The following is a 17,657-nucleotide window of genomic DNA, read 5'->3' on the forward strand; positions in this document are numbered from 1 at the left end:
TACCTATGGAACAAGACATTGTTCAGGAGGAAAAGAGATGCCTGAGAAAGTTGTCACATCATAAAAAGACCATTCAGTACCTATTCTTTCACAATTAAGAAACAGTATTCATGTAATTCTGCTTTAAGTAAAATATTAAGGAAGAAATGGTGGCCTGTTCTTAGGGCTTAGAAGTTTACTGCCAGGAGAATCCTGGAGGGCATCTAGTCCAGCTTTTAAACATAAACTGGAGTTCAGGTTGCTTAACTGACTTGTCAAAGTACATGTTGCTTAAGGAAAAAAAAAAAAACATTGGCCTACAAAAGTTGTCAGGTAACTAAAGAAAATCTACAACGTATATCCAGAGTGAGGTTCTCCCAAACCAGTCTTCTTGCCTCTCATCTCTTCTACTTTGCTTCATGTTTTACACTAACTGCCAGTATTAAATTTCTAATAATCAAACTTAAACATCTTATTCTCCATATAGATGTCTCCAGTGGTTCCCCATAATCCACGTGTTTGAATGTTTTAACTGAATGTATGAGGCTCTTTATAAAGTTGCCTCAACAGCCTATGTTATTACCATACTAACTGTCCAGCTTTCTCCTCTTTGCAACCTGTGTTCAGCCCTTTCAACTCTCTGCCATTCGCCAACCACATCATGCTCTTTTATGTATCCATGTCTTATTTTGCTCCCATTACTGAAGTGCCCCTCAATTGTCTGTGTAGGAAAATGATCTCTTTTTTAAGATCCAGCTAAATATCATCTAGCTATTTGATCATTTCTCCTCCCCAAGTGGATTTAATCACTCTTCCTTATAACCATATACTTTACCCTTATTTCTTATAGTGCACAAATTATATTGTGTATACTTCCCTGTGTGTTCCCTTCACGGGACTGTGCCTTAGCCAGTTTCAAACTTTGCATAATGCCTGTTACATAGTAGATATTTCATGAATAAATGAAAAGGCTTGAGCACCAAATATTGAAATGGTGACATCTTTCTCTTCTTATTCTAATGAACAGAGTTAAGGAAGTGCACTCAAAGACTAGGTACAGGCTGCCAAGGAGATGATGTTATTTGAGTAATATAAAAATGACTGCCTCTAAGTAACATAAGATTTCTTCCTGATTACAAAAGCATTGTAAGATCATGTAAAATTTGGGAAATAAAACAGAAAAATTAAAATCCCTTCCATATTTTATGACCCAGAGATAGCCAGTATATATATATGTGTGTGTGTATCTCCTTTCATTAATTTTTGAGTGCTTAAGAATTTATTCAGATGCAGTAAAACATAGTTGTTAAAGGCACAAGCTTATTAGTCACTAATTAGTCACTGAGCAGCATTAGATAAGTTATGTGTTTGGAGTCTGTTTCCTTAGGTGTAAATGAGTATAAAGAGAATGGCTGGTGTGAGACTGAAATGAGTTACTATGTGTAAAATACTTGCAACATTACCGAGTGCAAGTAAATATGCAAAAAAAAGTTACTGTGCATGATAAATCAAAGGTCATAGTTTACATATTTTTTATTCTTCACTTGAAAATATTTTGGGGATATCTTTCTATTTCATGAATTATTCCATGGGCTTTAAGCTCCTTCCAAGCAGTAGAATTCTTTGTCAAATGATCTGAAGTTCCAAGTCTGTTACTAAATAACTAAAAGTTGGACTTTTATACTTGAATCTTTGACCTTTTATTCCCTGTCTCAGCCTTGAGAACCTTCTAGAAACCACCCTCTGAGGGCTTCTAGGAGCACCTTTGGAAATGGTTCTAGAGCATAAATGCTCTATCTTGTAAGACCACCGTCAACATTAAATTTCCCAGAGGTTTTTAGAAATGTGATTAGTTTAAACATTTAGTTTATTTCCAAGTTTTCATTATTCAAAACTGGCTTAATGATTTCTTTATGAACAATTTCTTAATATCCTTTTGTTTACTTCTTAGCAGACATTATTTCCTTACTAAAAATTTTTAAGGTGAAATTCATGAACTAAAGGGTATGCATGTTTTTAAGACTCTTGATGATTATTATTGCTGTATTGCCCACCAGAAATTTGTATTTGAATTTTCTCCAGCTGTACATCTGAGTGTTCTTTTCCTTGTATGCTTATATGTGCACTTTTCCGGGGAGAAGGCCTCTCTACCTTTTACCAGATGCCCAAAAGAGTCACTAATCACACCCTTCTCACATTCCTATAGTAAATGCCTCATTGTTCTAGAACAGTGGTTTTCAAAGTTTGGTCCCCAGATCAGCAGCAGCATTACCATCACCAGGGATCTTGATAGAAATGCGGTTTCTCTGGGTCTACACCAGACAAATCAGAAATTCTTCTGAGAAGTGGCCCTCTGAGTGATTCTAATACATGTTTATATTTAAGAACTGCTGTTTTGAAGTAGTGCTGTTCAATAGAAATATCATGCAGCAACAAATATTAAAGTGTTCTAGTAGCCACAGTAAAAAAGTAAAAACACTGAAATTGACATTTTATTTTACTCATTATATGAAAAAAAAAATCATTTTACAATGTAATCAGTATAAAGATTGAGAGGTTATTTTTTTTGTTTGTGTGTGCTAAGTCTTCAAAATCTGTGTATTTTATACTTAATTTGAACCAGCCACATTTCAAGTGCTAGTGGCTACTGTACTGGACAGTGCCATTCTAAAATAAGACAAAAACCACTTGAGAAAATAGATATTTTTGTGTTTTTCTAAAAAATTATAAAATACACATTCTAAATTGTAAATTATAAAAATGTAGCCTAGCCATGTGATATTGGTCATGAAGCCATGTTGCTATAGGAGAAATTTCCCCCATGGTAGGTTGATCAAGACTTTTTTCTGAGTTTGCAAGTTTCAGATTAGCTGCTGAATTGAATATGTTTGGCCTCATACCCTGCACTATTTCCATCTGTGTACATAGGGAGTTGCAGTTTTATACTTTGCTGTATCTTTTTAATCTGTCTTCATTATCAGTCATCAAAAAGCCATTCTCTGGAACTAATAATTGAATACCATTTAATTGTGGAAGTGAGGGTTTACTTAGTGTAAAACACTTGGATGGTATCTAATTTTCATGTAAGTGTGTATCTGTAAATGTATATTCATGGAATCAAGAGTTGACTAATTTTAGTTGTATGAATGCTTATAAAGAGTTTTGTTTTTGCCATTTGTTTCATGTCCCTCAAATAATTGAGGACAGAAACAATGTCTTTGTTATTCACTGCTTGGTTTCTACTACCCAACCCATGGCCTGATGCATAGTAGGCACTAAATGAGTATTGTTTTCAGTTTATATTTTTATAAGCAGGAAAAGGTTATTTTTAATTAAGCTAATAAATATGCCTTATGTTAAAAAATGAAATTTCTCAGCAAGTGTTGATCATCTCTTATTGGGACTCTTAGGAATGTGGAAGGAAAAAAATCCATTCCCCCAGGTAAAAGATATGAAATATTTTTCGTATTTGTTTTTTTTTGGTTAGAAAAGTGGGAAGGCAGTAGAATTGATTTTCTCAAACCTCCTTTAGGGGTTAAACTGTCTCAAACAGGAAGCATTACAAGGAATTATAAAAGGAAAACGGACACATTTGTAAACAGTGAAAATAAAGCCAAACAACATATAAGGACAAAGTGTTTGCAGCATATAAAGCAGAGGGGTTAGTGAAAGCTCAGGTAATACTAAGCCCTCCTGAAACTAAATCAGAGAAAGCTAACAAAGAAAATTCATAAAAGGCAAAATGCCAATTTTATTTTTATCAATTTTAAAATTATTTTTCCTTCTTCTGAGTCTCATCCATTCATTGCTGACAAGGGTACAGAGAAATATTCTCTTATATTTATAGGAAGTAAAGTGAATAATCCTTTTGGGAAGCAGTTTGGCAGTATGTTTGAAAAACCTTCATACAGTTTGAACTAATAGTTTAACTTCTGAGAATCTGTCTTAAACATACTTTTTGAAATAGAGAAAATGTCCTATGAATAAAGGTTCTCTTGACAGCATTATTTTGAAATAGCCTTCCTAGCCTTTAATCTATACTTGAAAATTATTTGACCTGTGGCATCTCTATTTTTGGTTATAAGAAAATCAACTTATATTAAAATTAATCTTACCTGGTAACTAAAAATCTGTTCTTATAAGGAGCAGTTGTTTTAGCACTTTGGTAAATAACTTTTTGTTTTTAAGCCCAGGCCATTCAGCCCACCTGTAACTTCCAATACCAGCCCACCTCCTGCAGCTCCGTTAGCACGGGCAGAAAGTTCTTCTTCTATCTCATCTTCAGCTTCATTGAGTGCTGCCAATACTCCAACAGTAGGTAAGTGATTATTATAGATGACATGTGATAGTTAGCATCCCCAGTATGGCCAGGCTGAATTTTGTTTTTTAATGAGCTCACGAATTTAACATTAGAAATTTTGGTTTTCTGGAAATACAGTTGGCATTATCAAATGTGCTGCATTTTCCTTTTCTGTTACACAGTTTATATTATCTGAATAGGAGAAATTTTTAGCACTGTTGAGAGTGCATCAAATTTATCAACTACTGACCAATATAAATAGTCGAAGGCAAAATACAACACAGTCCTTTCTAATGTGAAATGATACTTAGATTCCTTAGAGTTTTTATTTCAATAATGATTCAACTTAAGAAAGTTTTGTGCTTACAATGAAGTATTCCTACAAGAATTTAAAAAATAAAGATCTAAAAGTAAATATAGGCATATAAGCCTAAACCCCACCAAATCCAGTATTTTATTACATCTAGTTGTTTTTTTTTTTTTTAAGATTTCATTTATTTATTCATCAGAATACACAGAGGAGAGAGAGAGAGAGAGAGAGAGAGAGAGAGAGGCAGAGACACAGGCAGAGGGAGAAGCAGGCTCCATGCAGGGAGCCTGACATGGGACTCCATCCAGGGTCTCCAGGATCAGGCCCTAGGCTGAAGGCGGCGCTAAACCGCTGAGCCACCCGGGCTGCCCTACATCTAGGTTTTAAGACATTTTTCTATCTTCACTTATAACTAATTTTTTTCTACAAATTCTTACTACTTTTCTTGCCAGCTGTTGATATAATAAAGCACAAAGCCACTTTAAAGCTGTTGTGTTGTAGGAGTTACAGCATTTCATTAAAATTAGAACTGTCCTTGTTGCTGCTTCTAAGCAGTAAGAGTTCATCTTTGACAGTCCCATTCACTGATGCACACTAACTGAACATAATTCAGTAGTGCTCTTAAGTGTGATCCTGTACCATCTGTCTGCATCACCTGAGAACTTACTAGAAACAGAGACCTTTTAAATCCCAAGCTCAGTATGGGGTTAGCAATTTTGAACAGGCCTTCCAGGTGATTGTGAAGCATGGTAAGTTTGAGAATGACAGCCATATTTAATTACATCCGATTTGTGAAAACTCAGAAAAGAGAAATGCATTTTCTAAGTTTGGACATTGTAAAATGACATAATAAGAGGCTAATATAACATTAAAAGTAATTTCATATTTACATGTCCGAACATGATGTTATCATCTTACTTTATACACCTTTACGAACATACCGGTTTTCCAGTCTTTTAATTTCAGGTAAACTATATTTAATAAGTTTTTCTATTTGTTGTATCAAGCACTTTATTCTTACCTTTTCTTTTTTTGTATATGTGATTTTGTTAATTTTGGTTTTTACAGACTGTTTTTGTCATAAAAAACATAGATGGGTCCTTTAAGAAGTCAGATGGGTGGGCTAGGTGCCTAAAATTAGCTTTACTTCTCTATTTTCCCTAGATTATTTAGAAGGATTTCAGTTTGTGATGAAACTATTTTTGATTGAGTAGGTACATATTTGCTTTTAGTTTGGGTCAGTGTTGGCAGTAGAAGAACCACAGGGTAGATGATAGCGATGATCTAGGCAGGCAGGATATAATGTGGATTTTGTACAACAAAGGTACTTTAAATCTACCATAAAAGTTCACTTTTAGAAATTATAATGCTTATTCAGCTAAGTTTTTGATTCTTCTTGAAAATATTTTATTTTCCTGCAATATTTTGTTTTATTTAAATATGATAGAAGATGATAATTTGATTGGGACACTCTCTGAAATTGAAAAGCAGTGTGAGACTTCACAAGGTATTGTATCAAAAGCAATGTATGTGTTGACTAATGATCCTAAAATGTATCTAAAATACTTTGTTACCTCATTTTTCCTTTTTCAGCAATGTATGGTGTCTCAGAAGTCAAGAATAACTCTAAGGTTTTTACGTTTGTACTAATTATGTCCAGTTGCTATGTATAGGATCTATTGATATCAAATCCCCAATTATAAAAACATACAGAATTTTTGCATTGTCTTCCATCTCTGCTTTTCTTTCCTCTTCCACATTAAGAAATGTCCATAAATCTTACTGCTAACGTTGTCAGAGAAAAAGTCATTAGAAAAGAAGCAGCAGTATGATGTCAGTTAAAAAAAAAAAAAAAAGGTAATACCTCAACTACCAGAGCAAAGGCTGTCCTAGGAGGACTGTCCATCTAGTGAGGTGAGGTCAGAGGTATAAAGTTAGCAAATAGTTGGGAGTGGTTTTTACTCCTGAGTAGAAAGAAATTCCACAAAAATATCCATTGATTGTTACAGGAAAATACTTCATACTTCAACTTTATAAGCTTTCTGCATTTTTGTTACAGGAAAATACTTCATACTTCAACTTTATAAGCTTTCTGCATTTTTGAAGCATATAGTTTAAATGTAGAACAATGAAACCAAAATTAGAACACATGATATTCTTCTAAGGAATACAGGGGATTTTTTATTTCTAAGAAATGATTTATTCTGAGTAGTGTATTATAAATTTACACTTTTATACTATTTTAAGAACTTGATTACTTATTTCCTACGTCAATTTTTTTAACTATGCATGTGCAATATGATCTTGAATGGAAAACAAGAATAGAAAATACTAAAGCGGATATACCAAAATGTTAAGTAGATTTTGAGTTTTCCCCCTACTGCTCAGTGCTAGACACATTATAGTTAGTAAATAGTAGCTGTTTTGATTTTTTTCAGATTTTTATATTATTGGATTTTTAATTTTCATATGAAATTTTAAGTTTTTTACAGTCAGGAGATGGAGGGAGTTACTTTTTCCATTGGCCTAGAAGCAGTTCTTGTATTGATTTTTAATCCCTGAGCTATTTTTCTAACTATGAAAAACCTTCTGAGTCAAAATTCTTTCAAAATTTTAAATACCACAAAGTCTTCGTGGCCATTAAAGCTAACAAAACATCTTTCTAATTGTAGAATCTCAGGGTCACTTGTGAGGCAGAGCATTAGTACTGATTTTTGTCAGAATTAGTATTTTAGGTATTTCAAAAGAACTCCACCTTTCACTGTGGTACACTGTACTCTTATCTGAAATAAAAATACCTGGTGGCTATGAACATTGACATTTATAGAACAAAAATATATATTCAAATTTCAGAGATACATGTTGACCCAATTATTCATTCTTAGAAAAACTGAATATATTATTGGCTTATTTTTTATAAAATTTCATCATTTATTGTATATTACATAAAATGCTCCACTTTCCAATCAGTAGCAATAGTGGTAAGGTGTAAATAGGAAGGGTGCATTTGTCAAGAAAGGTAGTCAACTATTTTCTTTTTAAAGATTTTATTTATTTATTCATGAAAGACACAGAGGAGAGAGGCAGAGACACAGGCAGAGGGAGAAGCAGGCTCCATGCAGGGAGCCTGATGCGGGACTCGATCATGGGACCCTGGGGTCATGCCCTGGGCCGAAGGCAGGCACTAAATCACTGAGCCACCCAGAGATTCCCGGTAGTCAACTATTTTGAGGAATTTTCTTTTATGAAATAAGCCAAAAACTTTGCTTAGGTTAAAAAACACACACACACACACACACACACACAAAAAAACCCTGAACATATGCATATATTAAATTTCTTTACATTTTATTATTTAAAAAAACTGATCTTTATATGATTTGACTCTAAAGGTGTATTATGTAAGTGAACTTTATGTCAGGAATGTTATAAAAAATAACAATATAGTTCTATCAAGGTAAGGAAATGTAATGTAAGGACCAAAAAAGTAAAAAAATTATAATGAGTAGCACATGAAACATTATACTGTTCATTTAGAAGTAGAAAAATCCAGTTTAGTGCCCTGAAGTGTATGATTGGTAGAACCTGAAACAGTTTAGTATCTGAAGGGTTATGAAGAAATGTTTTGGAAATTTCAGTTCTTCAGGGGAGGGTCTTTTTCCTTCTGATATTCCTTAACCCATGCGTTCAATGTCATTTCATATAAAAGAAAAGTCAGTGTGACATATTTTTCTGATTCTTTTTCTTGTCTTCTGTATTATGTTCCAGTTGGTTTTATGCTGTTTCTTAACCTCCAGATTTATACATCGGCCAACAATGGAACCGGTAGTAGTCATTTGTGATAAGCTAATAACATTGTGAATTTACCTGTCTTGATATCTTATAAATGTCTTTTCTGTATGATTTGACAAATGAATTACATGTATTCTAGGTGTGTCACGAGGTCCCAGCCCTGTCAGCCTTGGAAACCAGGACACCTTACCTGTTGCAGTTGCCCTTACAGAATCTGTTAATGCCTATTTTAAAGGAGCAGATCCCACCAAGTTAGTTTTAAAAAGATGTGTGTGTGTGGGGTGTGTGTGTGTGTGTGTGTGTGTGTACATGTGCACACACATGCATGTTTGGTGGGGAGAAAGCTTAGTGGTAAATTTTAAGAGTTTTATTTTGATTCTGTTATAGGTGAGAGTTTTCTGTTATTTATTTACCTGCCTTTTTTGTTATCAAATATAGCCATTTAGCAATTACCTTTCTTAAAAAATCACTATAATCAGCAATGGTAATGGCTTTTCCCCCCCACTTTATTTATATTCTTGACCAGGCTGTAGGACCATTATGACCCATCTGTTTAACATATCTGTAGAGCAGGATGATGGCAGCTGACCTAGAAGGGAATAGAACTCTGAACCTTGGCTAAATGTGTATCATTGGTGAAAGTGTTCTGTTTGAAAGAGAGACCTAGAATATAGGTTTCGTTCTTGAGACTCTGGTCAAGGAATTGGTTTAACCTTCTTTTAAGAAATGTTTTGGTGAATGACCACTCCTACTTTCCATGTACTCATTCAACATACATTCACCAAATATTTGAGCGCTTACTGTGTGTAAGACATGGTTATAAGCTTGTATTATCATGCAAGAAGCAGCTTTTTAGTTTTCTTAATTTATGATAAAAAACAAAAGGTTTGTATTATTTTTTTAAAGATTTTACTTATTTATTCATGAGAGAGGCAGAGACACAGGCAGAGGGAGAAGCAGGCTCCATGCAGGGAGCCTGATGTGGGACTCGATCCTGGGACTTGATCCCAGGACTCTGAGATCACGCCCTGGGCTGAAGGTAGGCGCTAAACCGCTGAGCCACCCAGGGATCCCCAATGCAAACCTTTGAGAGAAGAACTTTGTTTAGTCTATTAAAGTATCCTCCACACTTGAGTATTTGATGGATGATTGTATGCTGAATAACATGAAAGGGAGTGGAATTGATATATGCTATGAAGAAAAATAAACTAGGGTAAGAGGAGATAGAATTACATAGAGGGCTTTTTTTTTTTTTTTTTAGATAAGATGATCAGAAAACCTTTTTGATGTTAAATTTGAGCAGATGTTTCAAAGACATTGAGGAACAAACCATGCAGATGTCTGAGAAAAGAGCATTCCAGTGAGTGTAAAAGACTGAGGTAGAAGCATACATGGCCTGTTTAATGAACAGGAAAGAGAACTATGTCACTAAGTTAGAGTTAGGATGGAGAGGAGTCGTCCCTCCTTAGGGGGAGCAGATCATGCTGGGAATTGTAGACCATGGTAAGTAGTTTAGAGTTTGTTTTGAGCAAGATGGGAAGCCAGCGAAGGCTTTTGAACAGAGAAATGAAACATAGGTTTCGTTTGTTTTGAACAGAGAAAAGAAACAGAGGTTTCTTATGTTTTTGAGGGAGCACTCTGGTTGCCACATGGAGAATAAACTAGAAGGAGCCAGAGTACAAGCAGAGAGAGGAGGTTAACTGCAGCAGTCCAGGTGAGAGATGATGGTGGCTTATATAAGGGTATTAGCTGAGGAAATCATGAGTAATAGATACTGAATTCATTTTGTCAAGATTTATAAGAGAGTAGACTGGTTAAGTTTTGAAGTACTTACTAAGACAACTGGATACATGATTCTGGAGTTCAGGGAGTAGGTCATAGGCTAAGATAACATATTCAGTAGTCAGTACTGAAAGCCACCAGCCTCAGGGACTAGAGATCTGTTGAGAACTGTGGCTCCCTTCCATGTTTTAAAAACAGGAAGACAGCAATGATTTGGTAATGGAGTTTGATATAGCACGTGGCAAGAAAGGTGAGGAGAGAACCAGTAGAACAGTGTCCCAGAAATGAAGTGAATAAAACTCTTCCGTGAAGGATAGTGTGAAGCTGTATCTGATAGGTCAGGAAAAATTGACTTTTGACATTACAGAGATGATTGGTGATGATTTTAGTTGAGTTTTGGATGAAAGCATGCTTGGAGGATGTTCAAGAGCAAGAGATGATGCAAATACAACTATATTTGAATAAAGCAAGTGTAGAAAACTTTCAGGCTGTTTGCTCTAAGTGGAAGCAGAGAGGTGGAGTGGTAGCAGCAGAGAAATGATAGAATCAGAGAGTTTTATTAATTTCAGGTTATGTTTTTTAGAGATGATAAACATTTTAGCATGTCTGTACACTAATGGGAAAGTTCCAATATTTTTGGAAAAAATTGAACTTGTAGGAAAGGATACGATTGCATGAGTTAAGTACTTCGATGTGTAAGAGGAGATGACCTTCGTGCAGAAGCAGTGAGATTGGCATTAGGGGTATAGACTGATCATCTGTTGAAAAAGGAGGCAAGGTATGGATACAGAGTCAAGCAGGAGTTCAGTTGTGAGCCTGTGAGGAAGTTTTTCCCTGATTTCATTTCTTCAATAAAATTTAAAGTCAAGTCAATGACTGTGAGTAGAGGGGAAGGAATATTGTAGGTTGGAGGAAAAAGAAGGCATGAGAAGAGGTAGGGTTGCATAATGATGGACTAGGAAATCCCAAGAGAAGAGGAAATAAGGATCTGAAGAAACGAATGTAAAGGTAGTAGGAACAATGGATTGTGGAGGCTTTGGTGGGGTTGGAGACTCATTGGAGATGCGGTACTAGACAGAATGAGGCGGGCAAAGAGGAAGTGGCCATTAGAGGAATGAGGAGGCTGAAATTGAGATGATGGAGGGGCTGCAGTTTGGCTGAAGTAGGCTGGAAGACAGGACCACTGGAGATAAGGGGCTGAGATCTAGGTGACCAAAATTTTAGTAGGGTTATCTGTGTGGATATTAAAGTCACTAAAAATTATGGTAGGAGTAGTGGTACACAGAAAGACTGACAGTGGGCCAAGAACTAAAATTGTCAGGAAAATGAAAGGGATGGAATAGCAAGTAGTATAGTCTGATGGTTGGGGTTACAAGACGCTGGAGGTTTTTAGGAAGGAAGTAGTAATATAGAGTTGGAAGAGGCAGTGAAGAGCAAGGAAGACATCTCCCACTGCCACTGTCAGGCCCAGGACTTTGGGTGGGGGCGGCGGGGGGGAGGGTCAGGGAAAAATAGCTACAACTGGAGATGCTGTTACAGGAAAGCATTGTCCCTGTAGGACAGCCAGAGGATGATCTCTGCAAACAAGCAAAGGAATATGATCTTTATGCTTGCATTTGTGTTTGAGTTTAATTCTAAGCAAAGATGATGATACATGCTTCATGCACATTTTTTAATTGAAAAAATAATTCATCTGTAATTATGATGAAAGATTTTTTGTGTCCTTTTTAAACCAAGTATGTTTTAAATGGATATTAAAATGCCTTATTTGTACCACTTAAAATTTTCAAAATCCGTAATTTCAGGTGTATTGTGAAGATCACTGGTGACATGACAATATCATTCCCGAGTGGAGTTATTAAAGTCTTCACTAGCAATCCATCTCCAGCTGTGCTGTGCTTCAGGGTGAAAAATATCAGCAGACTAGAGCAAATTCTTCCAAATGCACAACTTGTGTTCAGGTTTGTGTACTTTTGTTTTGAAGGTGAAATTTCTTTAAGAAACTTTTCCTTCTTCAATGGAGCAATAATAATTTAGTTGAATGACAATACCAAAATTTATTATTATTAAACAGCCTTCTCCAGCCTGTGTTTTTGGTGGTGGTGGTTGGTAGTTGTTAAATCTTCTGTTCATTATCTCATTGTTCAAGTTTCTGCTATGTTCTATTTTTTATCTGCCTAACTTTAGTTATTCCTACTAGTCTTCCCCAGGTCACCAAATGATGATACAGAGGCAAAGATAAAGCTAAGTCAAAATAACAAAAATATTTCTTGTGCTTACAGTGATCCATCACAGTGTGATTCTAACACAAAAGATTTTTGGATGAACATGCAAGCTGTTACTGTCTACCTCAAGAAGCTATCAGAGCAAAATCCAGCTGCTTCTTACTATAATGTAGATGTATTAAAGTATCAGGTGAGTGTCTTATCCTTGTAAACATCTTAAAATATTAACAGATAGAATCCCACAGATTAAACGAATAATAAGTCATGGCCAAGAGAGGTTTATTCCAGGAATTCAAGGATATGTCAAAATAAGACTATCTGGGGGTGCCTCAGTGGCTCAGTCGGTTAAGCATTTGTCAGGTCATGATCTCAGGGTCCTGGGATTGAGCCCTATGTTGGGCTCCTTGCTCAGCTTGGAGTCTGCTTCTTCCTCTACCACTGCCTCTCTCCCCCATGCTTTTTCTCTCTCCCTCTCTCTATCAAATAAATGAAACCTTAAAAAATTAAGCCAAAGGAAACTGATGATCAAACTCACCATGTACTCTTGATTAAAAAGCTGAGTAAATTTAAATACATGAATTTGTCCTTAAGCTGAAAAGATCAGCAACATCAGTCTTAATAATGAAACACATAAAGCACTTAAATTCTGGAATGGCAAAGACACCTATTCTCGTTAATAGTATCAGAATTTTCTGGATGTATTAGTATAGCTAGACAAGAGAATTAAGTAAGCAGTAATACTGGAAGGAGGAACCCAAATATTATTACTTATAAGTGATGTTCTATTCCTGGAAAACTCAAAGGAATCAACTGAAAAGCTATTTGCTAATAGGAGCTTCTAGTAAATTGGTGAGTTTAATGAAAAATTAGTAGCTTTCTAAATAACCAGTTAGGAATTCTAAGGTAGAAAAAATATTGATGATTAAAAAAAACTAATTAGAGTTAGAGAGGTAGTAGAAGATGGCAATATAGAAAGATCCTGAGCATTCCTCCTTTAATGGACACACCAAATCTGCAGCTGTGTCTGGAACAATTTCCTCTAAAAAAAAAAAAAAAAAAAAAAAGATCTGAAAACTACCTGAACAACTCCTTCACATTAGTAAATAAGACAGGTCTGGTGGTCATCGGGTCTTAGGCTTGTGGTCTTACAAAACTGTGTATATTTGTTTTTTTAAAAAGCTGCTGCCTAATGGTTTGGCTTCCTTCCAGTCAGTCTCAGTGTAGGTGCTGAGATTACTTCCTTTGGGACACTGACAGGTCTTGGCACACCCTCAACAATTGGGAGCTATTAAAATAGGAAATAGGCTGCTTGGATAATCACCAAGTTTCAAGAGACAAGTAACAGCTAGGGCGAGGTTGAATGTTAAGGTTCATCTACGTGAGGCTACTCTGTCAAGACTGGGAGAGGTGGCTATTTCAGCTCATAACACAGAAACAAAGAGCCAAGCAAAATAAAGAAACAAGAGAATATGTTCCTAATAAAAGAACAAATAAAACCTCAGAAAAAAAGCCTTACTGAAATGGAGGTAGGTAATTTGCGTGATAAAAATTCAAAGTAATGGTGATAAAGATGCTCATTGAACTTGGGATAAGAATGGATGGACACAGTGAGAACTTAAAATATAAGGAAGTATCAAGTACTAAATGTAAGTCACAGTACTGAAAAATATTCGACAGCAGACCAGATGAAGCAGAAGGGAACAATAAACTTGAAGACAAGACAGTGCAACTTACCCAATCAGAGCAGCAAAAAGAATGAAAAACATGAAGATAGTTCAAGGGTCTTAAAGGGACAACATCAAGCAGACTAACATTGTCATTATAGGTGTCTCAGAAGGAGGAGATAGCAGTACAGTAGGGGAATTTAATGCCCCATTTATATCACCTAGACGAATTATTAGTTTTTTTTTTTTTAATTTTTTTTCACTTCAATTTTTTATTTTTATTTTTTTTTACATATTTTTTTTAATTGGAGTTCAATTTGCCAACATATAGCATAACACCCAGTGCTCATCCCATCAAGTGCGCCCCTCAGTGCCTGTCACCCAGTCACCCCCATCCTCCGCCCACCTCCCTTTCCCCCACCCCTTGTTCGTTTCCCAGAGTTAGGAGTCTCTCATGGTCTGTCTCCCTTTCTGATATTTCCCACTCATTTTTTCTCCTTTCCCCTTTATTCCCTTTCACTATTTTTATATTCCCCAAATGAATGCTTTATATTCCCCATATAATGATTGTCCTTCTCCGATTGACTCATTTCACTCAGCATAATACCCTCCACTTCCATCACGTTGAAGCAAATGGTGGGTATTTGTCGTTTCTAGTGGCTGAGGAATATTCCATTGTATACATAAACCACATCTTCTTTATCCATTCATCTTTCGATGGACACCGAGGCTCATTCCACAGTTTGGCTATTGTGGTCAACTAATATTCAACAAAGGAGGAAAAGACTATCCACTGGAAAAAAGACAGTCTCTTCAATAAATGGCGCTGGGAACATTGGACATCCACATGCAGAAGAATGAAACTGGACCATTCTCTTATACTATACACAAAGATAAACTCAAAATGGATGAAAGATCTAAATGTGAGACAAGATTCCATCAAAATCCTAGAGGAGAACACAGGCAACAACACCCTTTTTGAACTTGGCCACAGCAACTTCTTGTAAGATACATCCAGGAAGGCAAGGGAAACAAAAGTAAAAATGAACTATTGGGACTTCATCAGGATCAAAAGCTTCTGCACAGCAAAAGAAACAGTCAACAAAACTACAAGACAACCAAAGATGGAAGAAGATACTTGCAAATGACCTGTCAGATAAAGGGCTGGTATCCAAGATCTGTAAAGAACTTATCAAACTCTACAGCAAAGAAACAATCCAATCATGAAATGGGCCAAAGACATGAACAGAAATCTCATAGAGGAAGACATAGACGTGGCCAACAAGCACATGAGAAAATGTTCCGCGTCACTTGCCATCAGGGAAATACAAATCAAAACCACAATGAGATACCACCTCACCCCAGTGAGAATGGGGAAAATTAACTAGACAAATTATTAGTAAGGAAACACTGTTCTTAAAAGATAGGTTAGGCCAGATAGACTTAAAAGCTATATATAGAACATTCCATCCAAAAGCCAGAATATACGTTTTTCTCAAGTGCACATGGAACATTCTCCAGGGTAGATCATATGTTACACCACAAGTCAATAAATTTTAAAAGACTGAAGTCATATCAAGCATCTTTTCTGACCATAATGATATGAAACTAGAAATCAATTACAGGAAGAAGACTGGAAAATTCACAAATACATAGAGTTTAAACAATATGCTTTGGAACAACCATTGGGTCGATGAATAAATCAAAATAGAAATTACAACTTCTCTTGAGACCAATGAAAATGGAAATACAATACAAAAATTTATTGAAATGCAGCCAAAGCAGTTCTAAGAAGGAAGTTCCTATCAATAAATGCCTACCTGAGAAACAAAAAATCTCTAACTTTACACCTCAGAGAACTAGAAAATGAAGCCCAAAGTTGTTGGGACAACAGAAGTAACAAGAGCAGAAATGAAATACAGATTTAAAATACAGCAGAAAAAACTAAGCTGGTTCTTTTAAAAGATAAACAAAATGGATAAACTTTTAGTTTGACTCACCAGAAAGGAAAGTGGGCTCAAAATCAGAAATAAAAGAAGAGACCTTACAGCTGATACCACAGAAATATAAAGGGTCATGAGAGATCACCATCAACAATTTTATGCCAAGAAGTTGGACAACCTGGAAGCAATAGATAAATTTTTAGAAACATACAGCCTTCTAAAGTTAGATCCTGATGAAGTAGAAAACTGAACAAACCAATTTCTAGTAAAGACACTATATCAGTAATCAAAAACCTCTGGCACCAAAAGTCCAGGACTATACTGCCCCACTGGTGAATTCTACCAAACATTCAAAGAAGAATTAATACCAGTCCTTCCCTAACTGTCCCCCTCCCCCCCCCCCCCCAAAAAAAAGAAAAGGCAGCTGTTCCATTTTATGAAGCCAGCATTGAAACCAAAGCCAGACAGGGACATCACAAGAAAAGAAAATTATAGGCCAATTTTGCCAAAAATTTAGGACTAAACTACAATCAAGTGGGATTTATTCTAGAGGTATAAGGATGATGGTTTAACTTCCACAAATCAACATGGTACACCACTAACAAAATGAAGTGTAAAAATTATGTGATCTCAGTAGATACAAAAACCATCTGACAGAATTCAACATCCATTTATGATAACTCCAAACAAACTGAATACAGAGGAAATGTATCTCAGGAGAATAAAGGCCATATATGGCAAACCCAAAGTAACATCATACTCAAGATCAGAAATAAGAAAAGGATGCCTACTGCCACCACTTTAATTCAACATAGTATTTTAAGTCCTAGCCAGAGCCTAGGCAAGAAAAAGAAAACACTTCCGAATCAGAAAAGAAGAAGTAAAATTGTCACTACAGATGGTGTGATAAATAGAAAACCCCGAAGATTCCACAAAAAAAACCTGAGAATAAACAAAGTCAGTAGAGTTGCAGGATATAAAATCCATATCCAAAAGCCTTGTTCGTTACTGCTGTACAAAAATGAAGACAGTGTATTTACAAATACATCAAAAGAATGAAATGCATAGTAATAAATTTAACCGAGGTGAAAGACCTTTACACTGAAAACTGTAAGACAATGATGAAAGAATTTGAAGATGACACAAATAATGGAAAGATATTACATGCTCATGGATTGAAGAATTAATATTGTTAAAATATCCAAAATACCTAGAGCTATCTAGAGATTCAGTGCAGTCCCTGAAGTTCCAAAGCCATTTTTCACAGAAATAGAACAGACAGTACTAAAATTTGTGTGGAACCACAAAAGATCCTGAATAGCTAAAGAAATCTTGAGAAAAAAAAGAACAAAGCTGGAGGTATCACCCTCCTGGATTTCAAACTGTATTGCAAAACTCTACTAGTCAAAACAGTATGATGTGGTCACAAAAATAGACACATAGATCAATAGAACTGAATAGAGTCCAGAAATGAATCAGTGCGTACATGTTCAATTAATTTGCAACAAAGGAGCCAAGAATATACTATGGGGAAAGGATAGCTCTGCAATAAGTGTGCCAGGAAAATTGGACAGCTACTAGACCCCTGTCTTACTCCATACTCAAACTCAAAATGTACTTTAAGATCTGGAGCCATAAAACTCCTAGAAGAATAAAAAAGTA

The 17,657-nt window shown here is 35.7% G+C and overlaps 1 protein-coding gene across 3 annotated transcripts in view; it reads left to right on the forward strand.

The window, feature by feature from the left end:
- Window positions 1-17,657, forward strand: part of FCHO2 (FCH and mu domain containing endocytic adaptor 2) — a 115,601-nt gene that overhangs the window by 86,342 nt on the left and 11,602 nt on the right. For all 3 annotated transcript variants that reach the window (XM_041765634.1, XM_041765635.1, XM_041765637.1), the window contains 4 exons: window positions 4,168-4,297; window positions 8,521-8,632; window positions 11,969-12,124; window positions 12,446-12,578. In XM_041765634.1, the coding sequence (XP_041621568.1) occupies window positions 4,168-4,297; window positions 8,521-8,632; window positions 11,969-12,124; window positions 12,446-12,578 (531 nt within the window). The remainder of the gene's footprint in view (window positions 1-4,167; window positions 4,298-8,520; window positions 8,633-11,968; window positions 12,125-12,445; window positions 12,579-17,657) is intronic.

The sequence above is a fragment of the Vulpes lagopus genome, chromosome 8, assembly GCF_018345385.1.
Source record: "Vulpes lagopus strain Blue_001 chromosome 8, ASM1834538v1, whole genome shotgun sequence".
NCBI classification, from domain to species: domain Eukaryota; kingdom Metazoa; phylum Chordata; class Mammalia; order Carnivora; family Canidae; genus Vulpes; species Vulpes lagopus.